General features: G+C 47.7%; 1 protein-coding gene across 1 annotated transcript in view; it reads left to right on the forward strand.

The window, feature by feature from the left end:
- The window catches only part of DNAL1 (dynein axonemal light chain 1), a 165,049-nt gene that overhangs the window by 115,547 nt on the left and 30,421 nt on the right, over window positions 1-19,081 (forward strand). Inside the window, exons 5-6 of the mRNA XM_063947646.1 lie at window positions 7,069-7,124; window positions 12,919-13,045. Coding sequence (XP_063803716.1) covers window positions 7,069-7,124; window positions 12,919-13,045 — 183 coding nt within the window. The remainder of the gene's footprint in view (window positions 1-7,068; window positions 7,125-12,918; window positions 13,046-19,081) is intronic.

Raw genomic sequence — 19,081 nt, forward strand, 5'->3', positions numbered from 1 at the left:
TCTTCAGATGCAGCGGCTGATCACCCTATCCCCCAGGGCCAGGGTGTCTCTTCTGTGGTGGCTGCAGAGTGCTCACCTTCTCAAGGGTCGCAGGTTCGGCATTCAGGACTGGGTCCTGGTGACCACGGATGCAAGCCTCCGAGGATGGGGGGCAGTCACACAGGGAAGAAATTTCCAGGGTCTGTGGTCAAGTCAGGAGACTTGTCTGCACATCAATATCCTGGAACTAAGGGCCATATACAACGCCCTAAGTCAAGCGGAGCCTCTGCTTCACAACCAACCGGTGCTGATTCAGTCAGACAACATAACCGCAGTGTCTCATGTAAACCGCCAAGGCGGCACAAGGAGCAGGGTGGTGATGGCGGAAGCCACCAGAATTCTTCGCTGGGCGGAGAATCACGTAAAAGCACTGTCAGCAGTGTTCATTCCGGGAGTGGACAACTGGGAAGCAGACTTCCTCAGCAGGCACGACCTCCACCCGGGAGAGTGGGGACTTCATCAAGAAGTCTTCACACAGATTACAAGTTGTTGGGAACTGCCACAGGTGGACATGATGGCATCCCGCCTCAACAAAAAGCTAGAAATGTATTGCGCCAGGTCAAGAGACCCTCAGGCGATAGCTGTGGACGCACTAGTGACACCGTGGGTGTTCCAGTTGGTTTATGTGTTTCCTCCTCTTCCTCTCATACCCAAGGTGCTGAGAATCGTAAGAAAAAGAGGAGTGAGAACAATACTCATTGTTCCGGATTGGCTAAGAAGGACTTGGTATCTGGAACTGCAAGAAATGCTCAGAGGACCCATGGCCTCTGCCTCTCAGACAGGATCTGTTGCAACAGGGGCCCTGTCTGTTCCAAGACTTATCGCGGCTGCGTTTGACGGCATGGCGGTTGAACGCAGGATCCTAGCAGAAAAAGGCATTCCGGATGAGGTTATTCCTACGCTAATAAAGGCTAGGAAGGACGTGACGGCTGAACATTATCACCGTATATGGCGAAAATATGTTGCTTGGTGTGAGGCCAGGAATGCCCCTACAGAGGAATTCCAGCTGGGCCGTTTCCTTCACTTCCTACAGTCGGGAGTGACTATGGGCTTAAAATTGGGGTCCATTAAGGTCCAGATTTCAGCCCTATCCATTTTCTTTCAAAAGGAACTGGCTTCTCTTCCTGAAGTTCAGACGTTTGTAAAGGGAGTGCTGCATATTCAGCCCCCTTTTGTGCCACCAGTGGCACCTTGGGATCTTAACGTGGTGTTGAGTTTCCTGAAATCACACTGGTTTGAGCCACTTAAAACCGTGGAGTTAAAATATCTCACGTGGAAGGTGGTCATGCTATTGGCCTTAGCTTTCGGCTAGGCGTGTGTCAGAATTGGCGGCTTTGTCACATAAAAGCCCCTATCTGGTTTTCCATATGAACAGGGCAGAATTACGGACTCGTCCGCAATTTCTGCTAAAAGTGGTGTCATCTTTTCATTTGAACCAAGCTATTGTGGTGCCTGCGGCTACTCGTGACTTGGAGGATTCCAAGTTACTAGATGTAGTCGGGGCTTTGAAGGTTTATGTAGCCAGAACGGCTGGAGTCAGGAAAACTGAGTCGCTGTTTATCCTGTATGCATCCAACAAGCTGGGTGCTCCTGCTTCAAAGCAAACTATTGCTCGCTGGATCTGTAACACGATTCAGCAGGCTCATTCTGCGGCTGGATTGCCGCCTCCGAAATCAGTAAAAGCCCATTCCACAAGGAAGGTGGGCTCTTCTTGGGCGGCTGCCTGAGGGGTCTCTGCATTACAGCTTTGCCGAGCAGCTACTTGGTCGGGTTCAAACACTTTTGCAAAGTTCTACAAGTTTGATACCATGGCTGAGGAGGACCTTGTGTTTGCTCATTCAGTACTGCAGAGTCATCCGCACTCTCCCGTCTGTTTGGGAGCTTTGGTATAATCCCCATGGTCCTTACGGAGTCCCCAGCATCCACTAGGACGTTAGAGAAAATAAGATTTTACTTACCGGTAAATCTATTTCTCGTAGTCCGTAGTGGATGCTGGGCGCCCGTCCCAAGTGCGGACTTCTTCTGCAATACTTGTATATAGTTATTGCTTAAATAAGGGTTATGTTATGGTTGCATCAGGTTTATCTGATGCTCTGTTGTTGTACATACTGTTAACTGGGTAATTTTATCACGAGTTATACGGTGTGGCTGGTATGAGTCTTACCCTGGATTCCAAAATCCTTTCCTTGTACTGTCAGCTCTTCCGGGCACAGTTTCCTTAACTGAGGCCTGGAGGAGGGACATAGAGGGAGGAGCCAGTGCACACCAGTAGTCCTAATTCTTTCTTAAAGTGCCCTGTCTCCTGCGGAGCCCGTCTATTCCCCATGGTCCTTACGGAGTCCCCAGCATCCACTACGAACTACAAGAAATAGATTTACCGGTAAGTAAAATCTTATTTTCCTAAGTCAAAGGAATTGAATACCCTGTTTGAAGAACCGTGGGTTAATCCTGATATTTTACATTAAAACAATTCCATTGTTTCAGATGCCTAAAAGGTTGCTCTCATCTTTTCCTTTTCCTCTGGAGGATAGGACAAAATGGGAAAATCCACAGATAGTGGACGCATCAGTCTCTAGGCTGTCAAGAAAAATTGTATTGCCTGTTCCTGGTGCAGCCTCCCAAAAAGACATGGCTGATCGTAAAAATTGAGACTACAATTAAATCATTGTATATAGCTGCTGGGGTGGCCCAGTGACCCACTATAGCAGGGCTGGCCAAACCGGTCCTCGAGAGCTACCAACAGTTCATGTTTTCCAGTCCTCCTGGAGATCTGTAGAATTGTCAGTTAGGAATGAATGCAGCACATCTTAATTAGTGATGACTACACCTGTGCACCAGCTAGGTGGTCTGGAAAATGTGTACTGTTGGTAGATCTCGAGGACTGGTTTGGCCAGCCCTGCGCTATAGCATGTGCGTGGATTACTAAGGCCATTGCTAAATGGTCAGGTACCCTAATTGAGGGGTTAGATTCCTTGTCGGGGGGGGGGGGGGGGGGGGGGGATGATGTTGTTTTCCTTTTGCAGCAGGACTCTGCAAACTTTATGGTGAAAGCCATAAAAGCGGTTTGCTTACTGCATCCACCACCTCTATGGCAGTGTCAGCACGCAGGGGCTTGTGGCTATGCCAGTGGACTGCCGACGCGGACTCGAGGAAAGGTGTGGAAGACCTACCCTTCACAGGGGAGGCATTGTTTGTAGACAAACTAGACAAATGGATCTCCAAAGCTACTGCGGCTTAGTCTACGTATCTTCCTTCCGTCAGCTTCCCCAGCCAGGAAAGCTTATTCAGCTTCTAAGTTACAGTCCTTTCGGACGGCCAAGTTTAAAGGTAAATCCAGAGGTACTTCTACAGCCTCCAGAGGCGCAAGAGGTAAACCACACAAACCAGCAACTGCTTAGGCTCTGCTTCCTCAAATCCTTCAGCATGACGGTGGACCGCGATGCCTGGAGGACTGTCGGGTGGGACCCCAACTAAAATGCTTCAGTTACATCTGGTAAAGTTCGTGCCGGGATCCCTGGGTCATAGATCTTATTTCCCAGGGCTACAGACTGGAGTTCCAGGAGCTCCCACCTCACAGATCCTTCAAATCAGGCTTACCAGCTTCACAAGAGGCAAGTTAACTTTACAGCATGCCATCCAAACACTGGTACAGACTCAAGTCATTGTTCCAGTTCCACCTCATCTGCACAACAAGGGGTACTATTCCAACTTGTTTGTAGTACCGAAACCAAACGGTTCGGTACGACTGATTCTGAACCTCAAGTCCTTGAACCCGTTCTTAAGTGTTCAAGTTCAAGATGGAGTTTGAGAGCGGTGTTCTCAGGTCTGCAGGAAGGGGAATTCCTAGTGTCTCTGGATATCAAGGATGCGTATCTTCATATTCCGATCTGTCCGCCTCATCAGGCTTATCTCGGGTTTGCACTGCAGGACTGTCACTACCAGTTCTAGACCCTGCCATTTGGTCTCTCCACGGCACCGAGGGTATTCAAAGTGATGGCAGAGATGTTTATACTCCGCAAACAGGGAGTGAATATAGTTCCGTACCTGGACGATCTTCTGATAAAGGAGTCGTCCAGGGAGAGGTTGCTGGACAGCATTGGTCTCTCAACCAAACCTCTCCAGGATCACTGGTGGATTCTGAACCTTCCGAAATCTCACCTAGAGCCAACACGGAGGCTCCCATTCCTGGGAATAATACTGGAAACGGAGTCGCAGAAAGTGTTCCATCCGTTGGAAAAGGCACTGGTAATCCAGTCGATGGTTTGGGATGTCCTGAAGCCAACCCGGATATCGGTGCATCTATGCATTCGCCTTCTGGGGAAGATGGTGGCCTCTTATGAGGCGCTTCAGTACGGAAGGTTTCACACAAGACCCTTCCAGCTCGATCTGTTGGACAAATGGTCCGGATCGCATCTTCACATGCACCAGAGGATCAGCCTGTCGCCAAAAGCCAGGATCTCCTTCCTGTGGTGGCTACAGATTTCTCACCTCGTCGAGGGTCGGAGGTTCAGAATTCAGGACTGGATCCTGTTAACCACGGACACAAGCCTCAGAGGCTGGGGAGAAGTCACCCAGGGGATGCAGTTTCAAGGAAGATGGTCAAGTCAGGAAGTCATACTTCCGATCAACATTCTGGAACTCGGGGCCATATACAGTGCCCTTCTGCAGGCCTCATATCTTCAAGATCGGGCCATTCAGGTCCAGTCGGACAATGTGACGGCAGTGACTTACATAACCGACAGGGCAGAACGAAAAGCAGAGAAGCAATGTCAGAGGTGTAAAGAATTCTCCTCTAGGCGGAAAAAAATGCTGTGGCGCTGTCAGTGGTCTTCATTCTGGGAGTAGACAACTGGGAAGCAGACTCTCAACAGACTATGACCTGCACCCAGGAGAGTGGGGCCTTCACCTGGAGGTGTTCAGGTGCTTGACACATCGATTGGGATATCCACAAATCGACATGATGGCCTCTCGTCTCAACAAGAAGCTCAAGCGGTATTGTACCAGGTCGAGAGGCCCACAGACAGTGGCGGTAGATGCTCTGACAACTCCATGGGTCTATCAGATGGTGTACGTCAGGCATGTCCAAACTGCGGCCCTCCAGCTGTTGAGAAACTACACATCCCAGTATGCCCTGACACAGCTTTAGCATTCTCTGACAGCAAAACAGTGTCAGGGCATGCTGGGATGTGTAGTTTCTCAACAACTGGAGGGCCGCAGTTTGGACATGCCTGGTGTATTTGTTTCCTCCATTTTCTCTTATCCCAAGAATTCTAAAAAGAATAAAAAGAGAAAAGGTTCCAGCAATACTTCTTGCTCCGGACTGGCCAAGAAGGGCCTGGTATGCGGACCTTCTGGAGATGCTCCTCGAAGATCTGTGGCCTCTACCTCTTCGCGGGGATCTTCTGCAACAGGGCCCGTTCGTATATCAGGACTTACCGCGGCTACGTTTGACGGCATGGAAGTTGAACGGTAGATTCTAGCCAGAAGAGGGATCCCTAACAAAAGTTATCCCAACTATGATCCAAGCCAGAAAGGGAGTAACGTCTAAGCATTACCACCATATTTGGAAGAAATACGTCTCTTGGTGTGAGAGTAGAAACTTTTCTGCGGTGGAATTTCATCTGGGACGTTTCCTACAGGCAGGTGTGGATGATATTGGCCTACGTCTGGGCTCCATAAAAGTCCAGATTTCGGCCTTGTCCATTTTCTTTCAAAAACAATTGGCTTCTCTCCCTGAGGTTCAGACTTTCTTGAAAGGTGTTCTGCACATCCAACCTCCCTTTGTGCCTCCCACGGCACCTTGGGATCTCAATTTGGTGCTGCAGTTCATCCAATCGGACTGGTTTGAACCGTTACAGGAGGTGGACGTAAAATATCTTGCATGGAAGACAGTCATGGCATGGCAAGACGTGTGTCGGAGCTGGGGGCTTTGTCTCACAAGAGCCCCTATTTAATTTTCCATGAGGACAGAGCTGAACTCAGAACTCGTCAGCAATTTTTTCCTGAGGTGGTGTCTGCATTTCACATTAATTAACCTATTGTGGTTCCGGTTATCACCGACACTTCTACTACTTCAAAGTCTTTGGATGTTGTGAGGGCTTTGAAGGTATACGTAAAGAGGACAGCTCGTCACAGGAAATCTAACTCGCTGTTCGTTCTCTATGATCCCAATAAAATTGGGTGTCCTGCTTCAAAGCAGACAATTGCATGCTGGATCAGGCTCACTATCCAGCATGCTTATTCCACGGCAGGTTTGTCGGTTCCAAAATCTGTACAGGCTCACTTTACTAGGTCGGTGGCTTCTTCCTGGGTGCTTCCCGGCGTGTCTCAGTTTTACAGCTCTGCCGAGCGGCTACTTGGTCTGGTTCGAACACAATTGCTAAGTTCAACAAGTATGATCCTTGGCCTCTGAGGGCCTTCAGTTTAGTCAATCTGTTCTGCAGGACCCTCAGCACTCTCCCACCCAGTTTGGGAGCTTTGGTACATCCCCATGGTACTAAATGGAACCCCAGTATCCTCTAGGACGTAAGAGAAAATAGGATTTTAATTACCTACCGTAAATCTTTTTCTCGTAGTCTGTAGAGGATACTGGGTACCCGCCCGGTGCTTCGTTCTTCCTGCACTGTTACTTGGTTAAGTATTGTTGGTTCAGTTGTTGCTGTTTAAAGTCGGATTAGCATCGTTTTCCTCTGGTTTGTGTGTGCTGGTTCGGAATCTTACCACTATCCTTATATCCTTCTCTCAAAGTATGTCCGTCTCCTCGGGCACAGTTTCCTAGGCTGAGTCTGGTAGGACGGGCATAGAGGGAGGAACCAGCGCACACTATCAATTTCTTAAAGGACCCATGGCTCCTAGTGGACTGGTCTATACCCCATGGTACAGAATGGATTCCCAGTATCCTCTACGGACTACGAGAAAAGGATTTACCGGTAGGTAATTAAAATCCTATAATTTTAAGAGCATCATTATTAAATACAAAAAAAAGACAGTCACAGCAATATAAACACCATAAAATATTTTCTCTTTCAGAAAATCTCAGAATATTGTCGTTAGGAAGGAATAACATAAAGAATTTAAATGGATTGGTAAGTCTTTTGTTTTGGTTTTCTCTCCGTTAAATGAAATGTGTAATTGCTGTAAAGGTCACAACTGTACAGTTACCTAGCAGATGATCTGGCTGGTTGGAATGAAAATCTGGTAATGGATGAAAGCAAATGACAATCAAACACTGGAAAATGGCCAAAACCTGCTGTTCAGACAAATTGGTTAAATCACAGACAGGCCCAACATCAGATAAAGGAGCAATTCAGTTCTCGTCAATGTCCGGCAGCGCACTAAATGGAGTGTCACGGTACCCCAACATGTGCACCTGTATGGAGTGCGAGTGAAAATATTACTGGCCGTGAGGTGCAGGCGTTCCAAAGATTTCTCCATCACTACTAACTGAATTGCCCCTATGTTTGAGTATTTAAACACTTTCTTTCTTAGTTCTCTAAAACCTATAATTTGCTGTAAAACAGATTATAAATGGAAATAAGAATGGTACCCTTCCCTACATCTTGCTGTAGGTCTGGATGGCCATCTAAGTGTAGGGTGGAGTCACTATTAAACCTGTGTAGAGTATGGTATGTTTTAGCTGATTAGTAAAGGGGGCTGCCGGCGACATAAAAACCAATGTCCAATAAAGATCTATATTTTTCCCTCTAAATTAAAAACTATAAAAAAAAGTTTCAGAATTAGTTTTTTCTCCTCTTCTAAGCATTTACTTATATAGTGACAGAATATGTTCTTACACAGATTTACTTTATTTCTCTGTCTCAGTTTAAATATACTTGCGCTTGATGGGAGGCTAAAGGTCTGTATATCACATATAATAAAACATTAGCCTTTGTTTCTGAACTCTGGTAACACATTCTGTCAGATATGGCAATAGTAGGTAAGCAACCACAATAAGTACATTAAAGGACTTGCAACTCACCTGTCTTGAAGTTTTTGGCACACAGTTAGACAGTCCAAAATTAATAGACAGTGGGGTAGATACAGTATATAGCAGACAAGGAGCAGGCAGAAGGGTAATCCAATAACAAGTCAAAGTTCTGTACACAGCAGAGCAAGTATTTTGTAGACCAGGAACAGAAGGGCAATCCAAACAGCAGAGTAGACAATCCAGCAGCTAAGTAAAGTCAGGAGACATTGTCACGTTTAAAGGTTTGCGGAGTGTGTACAGTTGCAGAGCAGTCACCTAGCATTAGGAGGTTGAGATTCCTGCACATACAGGCTGAATGGCTGTATATGTACATTTGTATTAACACCATGCCAGGACTTGGAAACTGGTTTCAACTTGTGAGCAATGCTTCCAAAAACTTGTGAACCAGCTAATTAAAGTAAGCCTAACAGTAAACAGTAAAAGGGAATGACTCCTACACCGGATGAACGCCACTGGGCTTATCCTACAATCTTGTCCCTATACCTGGTCTTGCTAATGCATGTACAAAGTTTTACACCTAGGCCAGTATATTTCATTATCAATAAAAGGTTCAATTTAAAGGATAATTCACAATGCACTCTACAGTTATCTTGTTCCATGTATGCGGAAAATATACAGCACACGGAGTATACGTACCAACCCAGGTATACAAATTCCAATACTGGTCATCCGGGCATTTCAGTCTCCAAATATCATCTGGCGTTCATCTGATACAATCCGGGAGATCAATAGAGTTCTATATGTTTGGAGAGCTATTCTCACATTTCTCAATAGTAACCATTCTAGACCATAGGTCTGCAAACTCGGTCCTCATTACCCCACACAGTGCATGTTTTGCAGGTAACCCAGCAGGTGCACAGGTGTATTAATTATTCACAGACACATTTTAAAAGGTCCGCAGGTGGAGTTAATTATTTTACTTGCGCTTCTGTGAGGAGACTTGCAAAACATGCACTGTGTGGGGTAATGAGGACCGAGTTTGCAGACCTATGATCTAGACCAGTGGTTCTCAAACTCGGTCCTCGGGACCCCACACAGTGCATGTTTTGCAGGTAACCCAGCAGGTGCACAGGTGTATTAATTACTCACTGACACGTTTTAAAAGGTCCACAGGTGGAGCTAATTATTTCACTTGCGATTCTGTGAGGAGACCTGCAAAACATGCACTGTGTGGGGTCCTGAGGACCGAGTTTGAGAACCTGTGATCTAGACCATAGGTCCTCAAACTTGGTCCTCGGGACCCCATACAGTGCATGTTTTGCAGGTCTCCTCACAGAATCACAAGTGAAATAATTAGCTCCACCTGTGGGCCTTTTAAAATGTGTCTGTGAGCAATTAATACACCTGTGCACCTGCTGGGTTACTTGCAAAACATGCACTGTGTGGGGTCCTGAGGACCGAATTTGAGAAACTGTGTTCTAGACAGCCAATTGGAAGCTGTAACCCCAGTCCGTCGTGCCAGTCTCCCAAGTTTTACAAGGGCTTCGGAGCACTGACTTTTTTTTTTTTTTTTTTTATCCTTTGGTGACCATTGTGTGGGTAACTGGGTACTAGAGAGGTAGCTTGCCTCTTCGGCTGTCTGGATTGTGTCATGAATGCCGGCTTTTGAAGATCCGAATTGGGACCCTTGGGCTTAGCTGGATAAGTAGACAAGTGGTTGAAGCTGGATGCATTGTGGAAGCTGTTGCTCATCTGGGACTTACTTGGACGAGTGACAAGGCTTCTGTGGGTTCTGGAGGCATGAGACATGAATCTCTGACCTGGAATCTGAACCAGAGAAAACAGGTGCACAGACCTGAAACCTGCTACAGGGAACTCAGAGCTGGAACAAACAACAGGAAACGCAGGCCTGGCACCTGATGAAGCAGCCAAGAGGAGACTGAACCCACAGTAGAGTGTGTGAGATGGATGCAGGAGGAGAATGCCATGGACAGGACTAGTGGCACCTTGGTACAGCTTACAGGAGGATCTACATCAGCCAGGAACCATCTACTTGGTAATGCTGGTAAGAGATACTCCAATCAGGATCAGAGCCAGGAGACCTTCACCTAAAGAATGAGAGTTGTTTTAGCAGTGTGAAACCAGCAGTTTCTGGTTTAAGTAGAGCAACCGGTGCACCAATAGGCTGCCTGAATCACGTGACCGGAGTTGCTGGAGATTAGTTTGTTAAAATGGATCATGTGATGCAATTGAAGATGGTGGCCACACCCAGGGGCGTAATTTTATAGTAGACTCCCGGAGACAAAATAGATGATGGTGCCCCCCCCTTCAACACAGCCACATATACACACACATGTATACAAATACACATACAGCATCCATATATACACACACACACACACACACACACATAAATACATAGACACACACACATACACCCCAATCACATATATACATATACACACACAGCCACATATGTACTGTGCAAATGCGCACACACACACATACATTTACACGCACACAGCCATTGTCCCGACCCGCCAGTCATCGGTCCCTTCTTCTCCCAGTTTCTCCCCACATTGCAGCAGCTCCTGGACAGTGGAGGGGAGTTAGCTGGTTCCGCAGATGGTAGCCGGACAGCTGCGGTGTCAGCGGGAGCCTGTGTGTCTGCGGGAGGGTGCCGGGTAGCCGCGGTGTCAGCGGGAGCCTGTGTGTCTGCGGAAGCAAGCCGGGCAGCCGCGGTGTCGGGACGGGAGCTGGAGTGTCAGTGGGTGGGAGCCGGCCAGCGGCGGTATCTGGGCGGGAGCCGGGGGTCATGGGGCGAGAGTCGGGCAGCATGGGAGTCAGCAGGAGAGAGCCCATCAGCACGCAGAGTCTGGGGGCGGGACACGGGAGCTGGGGTGTCGGTCGGGACGGGCGCTAGCAAACCCCACATCCCCTTTACTCATACAGTGGAAGTTGCTGGTGCACAGTGATGGTAGTGCACCACAGGCAATGGAGAAGGTGCCCCCTTCACTGCTGGAGCCCGGCGGCAGCCGACTCCATTGCCTCCGGTACTTCCGCCACTGGCCACACCCATATAGCAGAACAGCAGGGAGTGTTTGTTTACACACAGTGCTATATTCGACCAAGAAGGACACGGATGCCTGTGAGGTAACACTACCAGACCAGGTAAGTGGGGCTAAGACCCTGATGTGTTACAGATTGTTTTAGCTCCTGGGTGTAGATTCAGGCCAAGCCTCTTCCTCACATTTTGCAGGATCTCATACCTGAGAAGGTTCCCCCAAGTCTGCACTTTAGAGGAATGCACATTAGATATTGAACTTGTACAACAAAGGGTCTATCATAGAAGATAATACCGACAATCAGTCTCCTTGTGGACAATGCGCACACGCATCGGACGTCTACAACGGGCGTCAGCGATCAGCGACTGGGTGGTGCAAAGAATCCGTTTGCGCGGGCATGTGCAAGGTGATTAACAGAAGGAGGCCGTTTGTGGGTGGCAACTGACCGTTTTTAGGGAGTGTCCAGAAAAACGCAGACGGGCTCAAGCGTTTGCAGGGAGGGTGTCTGACATCAGCTCTGGCCCTGATCAGCAGGATTCAATCGCACTGGAAGAGTAAGTCCTAGGCTGCTCAGAGACTGCACAAACTGATTTTGAGCAGCTCAGCTACACATAGGAATGCACACTTGCACAGCGAAAATACACTCCCCCTGTAGGTGGCGACTATCTGATCGCAGGACAGCAAAAAAAGCAGCCCAGCGATCAGATCTGAATTAGGCCCTTGTTTTTTAGTGTTTTGTAGCTTTGGCATGACTCATTTACGGTCTAATATGACCAACTGATTAAGTACAAAGGGCCTGATTCAGATTTGTGTGCAACCTGATAGTGGGGTAACCGCTCATGTGCAGGACCCGTTCTGCGTGAACGCTTGCAGTGCCCCCTTAGCAGCAGCATGTCAAGGTGGGCAGACCGGGGGAGACGGGACCATTCTACAAGGTGGGGGCAGGTCTCCCCGATATGTAGGCGTGTTATGCCCAAACGCAGACTTCCTGGACCCAGCAGAGGGGTGCCGACAACCAGTCTGAGGAAGCTTTGGCTTATGCAGTTACCCAAGGGCTGCGACCAGGTGAGCCGATGCTGTCTACGCATGCAGCACTCAGATCGCATTTGCTGGTAGGAGGCGTCTCTTTCCTACAGACACCTCCTGCTGCATTAGAAAATGTATTGTGCAGTATTACATGGCTGCTTTCTCCCTGCTGCTGTGCAAAACCAACCAGGGGCCAGATGTAAAAGCTTTGTTTTGCTTTTAAAAAAAACGGCCAAGTTCAGCTGGCAACCCGCACATTTAGCGAACTTCGTTGTTATTTCATCCGGACCCATAGCTGAAAAAGGACCCAAAGTCACAGTACAGGCAGTAGTAACAGTCAGCACCTATCGTGGCTAAAGTAGGAAGCTTTGTGTAAGTCCTTAATGAGCATGAACCAAGGGGTGGTCTTCAGTATGCCGGCTGTCGGGATCCCGACAGCCGGCATACCGACACTTATTCTCCCTCGTGGGGGTCCACGACCCCCCTGGAGAGAGAATTAAATAGCGTGGCGCGCGTAGCGAGCCCGCAAGGGGCTCATTTGCGCTTGCCACACAGTCGGTAAGCCGGCGGTCGGGCTCCCGGCGCCGCTATGCTGGTCGCCGGGAGCCCGACCGCCGGCATACCATACCACACCCGAACCAAGAGTTCCTAATGTTCATGTTTTGCACGCAACTTGTGACCATCAAAATTGCAGATTTTTCCTTGCACCTCAAAGAGGTCTGAGATGATCGGCTGCTGTAATTCTGAGTGAAGATATACCTCCCTGCAATTGCATATATGTGTTGTACAAATGAGAGAGGGGCATTTCACTATACAATTACTTGCCCACCTCGTACAGTAATCTATATTGTTCATCTCTAGGAAGCAGTTGGTGAAACACTAGAAGAGCTATGGATCTCGTACAATTTAATTGAGAAGTTGAGAGGAATGCATGTAATGAAGAAGTTAAAAGTTCTCTATATGTCCAATAATGCAGTGAAAGACTGGGGTAAGTACATTATTATAAGTGTCCCCAGTTATTCCATTAACCATTATCTGCCAGTCACCTGGAACAGCTGGAAAACATAAGCTGCAGCTGAATTGTTGTCCCCAGTAGAAACAAACAATACATCAGAATGTTACTCATTGTTGTGATTCTTACCTTAGAGTCTTAAAGATTGCCAGCGATTTGTTTCTTCATTGTTATTTGATTCCTGCAATTTTATCCCACCTCACCAGTTCACCATCTTATTTCTTTTTTTCTCTTACGTCCTAGAGGATGCTGGGGTCCACATTAGTACCATGGGGTATAGACTAGTCCACCAGGAGCCATTGGCGCTTGAAGAGTTTGAGAGTATGGACTGGCTCCTCCCTCTATGCTCCTCCTACCAGACTCAGTTTAGAAAATGTGCCCAGAGGAGCCGGTCACAGCTAGGGGAGCTCTCCAGAGTTTCTCTAGTAAAGTGTATTTTACAGTTTATTATTTTACAGGGAGGCTGCTGGCAACAGTCTCCCTGCTTCGTGGGACTAAGGGGGAGAGTAGTGTCCGCCCTGCGGGGTCTGAGCCACTATCTCCGCTGACAGGACACTGAGCTCCTTTGGGGATATATTGTTCCCCGCCAAAGAGGATCGCTCACCCCAGCAGCATGCCACCATCCCCTTACAGAGCTGAAGATCAGTGGCGAGTAAGTCACCGACCCCCCCCCCCCCCCCCCCCCCCCCCCCTCCACTGCGCTCCTGAGGCTCAGCGGTACATAGTGCAGCACTGTGAGGGGCGCCCTGAGCCAGCACCTACACTGGTCACACACCCTGTCGGGGACCCTGGATCACAGCCAGCATAAATCCTCAGGCCGGGAAGACAGCGTCATTTGGGGTGCGGAGCTTCTCCTCAAAGCGGACCCAGCAGCATTCAGCGCCATTTTCCTGCCTGCACAGCGCTGGCCAGGAAGAGCAAGTCCCTCCACAGCAACTCCAGCTATCTCTTATGGTACCAGGAGGTTGTAGAAGGGGGGGAGGCTGTGTAGAGACTGTGTAACCTATTAAGGTGCACAGTCAGCGCGGATAAGGCTCTCCCTTGATATTAGGAGCGCTGTGTGTGGGTTGGCTCCAATCTCTGTGTCTCTCTTGCCATTCTTTAGGGTGAAACTCTGTGTGTGTGTGTGTGTGTGTGTGTGTGTGTGTGTGTGTGTGTGTGTGTGTGTGTGTGTGTGTGTGTGTGTGTGTGGTGTTTATGGTCTCCATTAAGCAATGTCCAGGGATTCTGTGTCATATGCTGCAGAGGATATGTCCTCTCAGGATGATCCCATTCCATGTAATCAGGATTGCACTGGTTTAGCACAGATTCCAGCAAGGGAGCCTGAGTGGTTATCCTCTATCAAATCTATGATTTCTCAGATTTCAAATAGGGTTGCACAAAATGAATCTGCAACTCAGGCTCTACAGAACTCTGTGGCAGTCTGGCCCAGTTCTGGTACCTCAGGGCTCCCCGCTGTATAGTCACATAAACGTGCTCTTGCACAGATCATGCAGGATGATACCGATACCAATTATGATACTGCAGACGATGACGGGGATGTGTTTCGGGGGGCTGCATCTCTTGCAAAAGGGGTGCAGTTGATAATAGAGACTATTAGGGATGTGTTGAATATTGCTGATACAACACCCGAGCATGTTGAGGAGGCTTACTTCACTGAAAATAAGAAAGCCTCGCTAACCTTCCCTGCGTCAAAGGAATTAAATGGTATCTTTGAAAAAGCTTGGGAAAACCCGGATAAAAAAATCCAGATACCTAAAAGGGTTCTGGTAGCGTTTCCTTTCCCGGTAGAGGATAGAAAAAAATGGGAAGACTCGCCTATTGTTGACGCCTCAGTATCCAGACTCTCAAAGAAGGTGGTTTTACCTGTTCCAGGATCTACCGCCTTGAAAGAGCCAGCTGATCGTAAAATTGATGATACGTTCAAATCCATGTACACGGCTTCTGGGGCAATACTGCGTCCCACTATTGCCAGGGCTTGGATTGCCAAAGCTATAGTAAAGTGGTCAGGCACGTTACTTGAGGACTTGGATACTATGGAAAAATGTGATGTTGAATTGTTTTTACGTTACATGCAGGATTTCTGGTAGAATCCATGAAAGACCTGGGTTACATGGCTTGCGGGATTTCTTCCATGTCTATCAGCTCGTCGAGGACTGTGGTTGCGCCAGTGGTCTGCTGACACGGAATCCAGGAGAAGTGTGTAGACCCTACCCTACACAGGTCAGGCTCTCTTTGGGGAAGCTTAGATGCGTGGATCTCCACGGCTACGGCTGGTAAGTCACATTTTCTTCCCTCCGCTACACATGCTCCGAAGAAAGCCTTTTCTTCAGCTACATCACAGCCCTTTCGGTCTACCAAGCCCAGAAAGGCCAAGCCATCCCACACCTTCTTTCGGGGAGGTCGGCCCAAGTCCAAGAAACCTGCTGCTGCAGGTTCCCAGGAACAGAAACCTGCTTCAGATACACCAAAGTCCTCCGCATGACGGTGGACTGCACGCCCCGGAGGTGGGGCCGGTGGGAGAGAGACTCAGGCATTTCAGTCATGTCTGGGTGTTATCCGGCCTGGACCCCTGGGTGCAAGATATTGTGTCTCAGGGGAACAGGCTGGAATTTCAAAATCTCCCTCACCTATTTTTCAAATCAGGCTTGCCAGCTCTGCTGGCGGACAGGACTGTCCTGCGAGAAGCAGTCCAGAAGTTGGTGGAGGCACAGGTCATTGTGCCAGTACTACCTCATATGCAAAACAAAGGTTTCTATTCAAACCTTTTTGTGGTACCGAAACTGGATGGTTCGGTCAGGCCCATTCTGAACTTAAAATCACTAAACCCCTTTCTGAGGGAGTTCAAGTTCAAAATGGAGTCTCAAAGGGCAGTGATAACAGGTCTGGAGGAGGGGAATTCCTGGTATCCCTGGATATCAAGGATGCGTACCTCCACATTCCAATTTGGCTGCCGCATCAAGCTCATCTTCGATTCGCACTGTTGGACTGTTGTTTTCAGTTCCAGGCCCTGACATTCGGCCTGTCCACAGCACTGAGGGTATTCACCAAGGTGATGGCGGAAATGATGATTCTCATCCGCAGACAGGGGGTGAACATAATTCCATATCTGGACGATCTGCTGACAAAAGCATAATCCAAGGAGAAGCTGTTACGGTCCATAGCTCTCACGACCCAGCTTCTCAGGGAACATGGTTGGTTCCTGAATCTTCCAAAATCACATTTGGAACCAACCAGGAGGTTGTCCTTTCTGGGAATGATCCTTGACACGGAAGTGCAGAGGGTGTTTCTTCCAGAGGAAAAAGCATTTGTGATACACACAATGGTCCGGGATGTCCTGAAGCCAACCTTGGTGTCTGTTCATCAGTGCATTCGCCTTCTGTGAAAAATGGTGACCTCTTACGAGGCCGTGCAGTATGGGAGGTTTCACGTTCGGTCCTTCCAACTGTATCTCTTGGACAAGTGGTCGGGATCCCATCTACACATGCACCAGAGAATACGTCTGTCACCAATGGCCAGGATTTCACTCCTCTGGTGGCTGCAACTGCCTCACCTTCTGCAGGGCCGCAGGTTCGGGATTCAGGACTGGATCCTTCTAACCACAGATGCAAGTGTCCGGGGCTGGGGCGCAGTCACTCAAGGGGAAACCTTCCAAGGAAGGTGGTCAAGTCTGGAAGCCGGCCTGCCGATAAACATTCTGGAACTAAGAGCAGTATACAACAGTCTTCTCCAAGCGGCCCATCTTCTGAGAAATCGAGCCATTCAAGTGCAGTCGGACAATGTGACAACAGTGGCTTACATAAACCGACAGGGCGGAATGAAGAGCAGAGCTGCAATGTCAGCGGTAACAAGAATCATCCTCTGGGCAGAAAAACACGCGTTGGCACTGTCAGCAATCTTCATTCCGGGAGTAGACCACTGGGAAGCGGACTTCCTCAGCAGACACAATCTCCATCCAGGGGAGTGGGGTCTCCATCCGGAGGTGTTCAAGGAGGTAACAGATCTTTGGGGCGTACCCCAGATCGACATGATGGCCTCTTGTCTCAACAAGAAGCTTCGCCGGAATTGTTCCAGGTCGAGGGACCCGCAAGCAGTGGCGGTGGATGCCCTAGTGACTCCATGGGTGTTCCAGTCGGTGTACGTGTTTCCTCCACTTCCACTCATCCCAAGATTTCTAAAGCTCATAAGGAGAACAGGGGTTCAGGTGATCCTCATTGCTCCAGACTGGCCAAGAAGGGCTTGGTACGCGGAACTTCTGGATCTACTGCAAGAAGAAAGAAAAATGGTACTTGGTACCTCCTGGCGCCAATTTTAATGCTCAGTAATTTAAATAACAGTCTGGCTGCAGCTCTCTTAAATTAGAGGGACCACCACGCCCTCCACAGGTGAACAAGACAAAAAGAAAAAAACTAAAAAAGCGCTGACAAACTGATCAATACTAAAAGTCAATTACTTTTATTAAAATATGTAAAATACATAAAAAGACTGTCCCTAGACCACCTTTATTAGCTATATTGATAAAGTGATCCTAATAAATCCCTATCGTTATATAAACAAACAAATATTCCCCACTCACAACACTAATTAATTAGTGTATTTTGTAGCAGAAAAGAAATATATAATAGACATAAGCAGCAATATTAGTACACTCAATACAGCAGGATGTTTAAATTAGCAACAAAGTAGATGGATAATCCTTATAGTGATAACTGTTGCAATATTTGTTTTCTGCAGCACAAATAGTTACAAGTTCACGAGGTTATCTCCAAATAGTGTAACAAAAGTCCCAATGGCTAGTTGTTAATTTGCCAAGCAGATGGAATTAATATGCATGTAAAATTGAGCTGTATTGCAGAGTTGTAATTAATAATCTCTATTAGGCATGGCCATGCTTTAAATATCAGTTTGTTTTTACCGCGACCTCCCTCTGATAGACGGGTTCCAGTCCACTCCCGGCTCTGGTGCTCCACGACCTTGTATCAAGCCTTATCCAGAGTTGTAGACTGTCCCAAAAACAATGGAGGGTACAGCACGGTACAGAGACAGAAGACCAGTGCGGGTCTCGGGTCACAGTCAGTATGAGACGCGTTTCCCCGCCTTAAAGCAATTCAGGATCGGCGGCTTCATCAGTCAATTAATTATTTCTTTGTTTCTTGCTAAAAGATATATTTGGTAACTAAAGCAGAGTGCTGACCACTGTTTGTTTCTTGCTAAAAGATATATTTGGTAACTAAAGCAGAGTGCTGACCACTGTTTGTTTCTTGCTAAAAGATATATTTGGTAACTAAAGCAGAGTGCTGACCACTGTTTGTTTCTTGCTAAAAGATATATTTGGTAATTTTTTTTTAAGTGGATTAATATCTGTAGTCAGCAAAAACTTTATGATTGACTGGGGTTTAGTGACCTCATATTTGGTAGTTGATTAACACCTTTTGGTGGAGGGTTGCTGTGTGGGGGAGGGGGTATTAATCACAAAGAACATGTGTTTGTAGATTTACTTATTCAGTATAGTATAGGACGCCAGGCCTATTAGGACGCTGCAGTGGCTAGTGTATGAAGTGGCTAGTTATTAAGTGGCAGCTAATATCAATAGCAGTGTTATACCTGTGTTTAACCGAAGGAAAACAGAAGGCAAACAAACTTACAAATTAACAGAAGGACTGCATTACAACCTAAAAACTCTGGAACTTTATGTGGCCTCTCCTCGCCTCAAACATGAAAACACCAAGACCAGGCTTACCACCTCTCTGGCTGAGAACATCAATTATCTATTGCTGTATTACTAAAATCCTCTGTATCATGTGTATTGTTTTTGATGTCTGTAAAGCGCCTTGAGTCCTGTTGGAGAAAGAGCGCTATATAAATAAAATTATTATTATTATTATCCCAAGAAAATTTGGTGTCCTGCTTGATGATCTCTCGCTGGATCAGGTTCACTATCCAGCATGCGTATTCTACGGCAGGATTGCCGTGTCCTACTACTGTTAAGGCCCACTCTACTCGTAAGGTGGG

The sequence above is a fragment of the Pseudophryne corroboree genome, chromosome 12 (assembly GCF_028390025.1).
Source record: "Pseudophryne corroboree isolate aPseCor3 chromosome 12, aPseCor3.hap2, whole genome shotgun sequence".
Lineage (NCBI taxonomy): Eukaryota > Metazoa > Chordata > Amphibia > Anura > Myobatrachidae > Pseudophryne > Pseudophryne corroboree.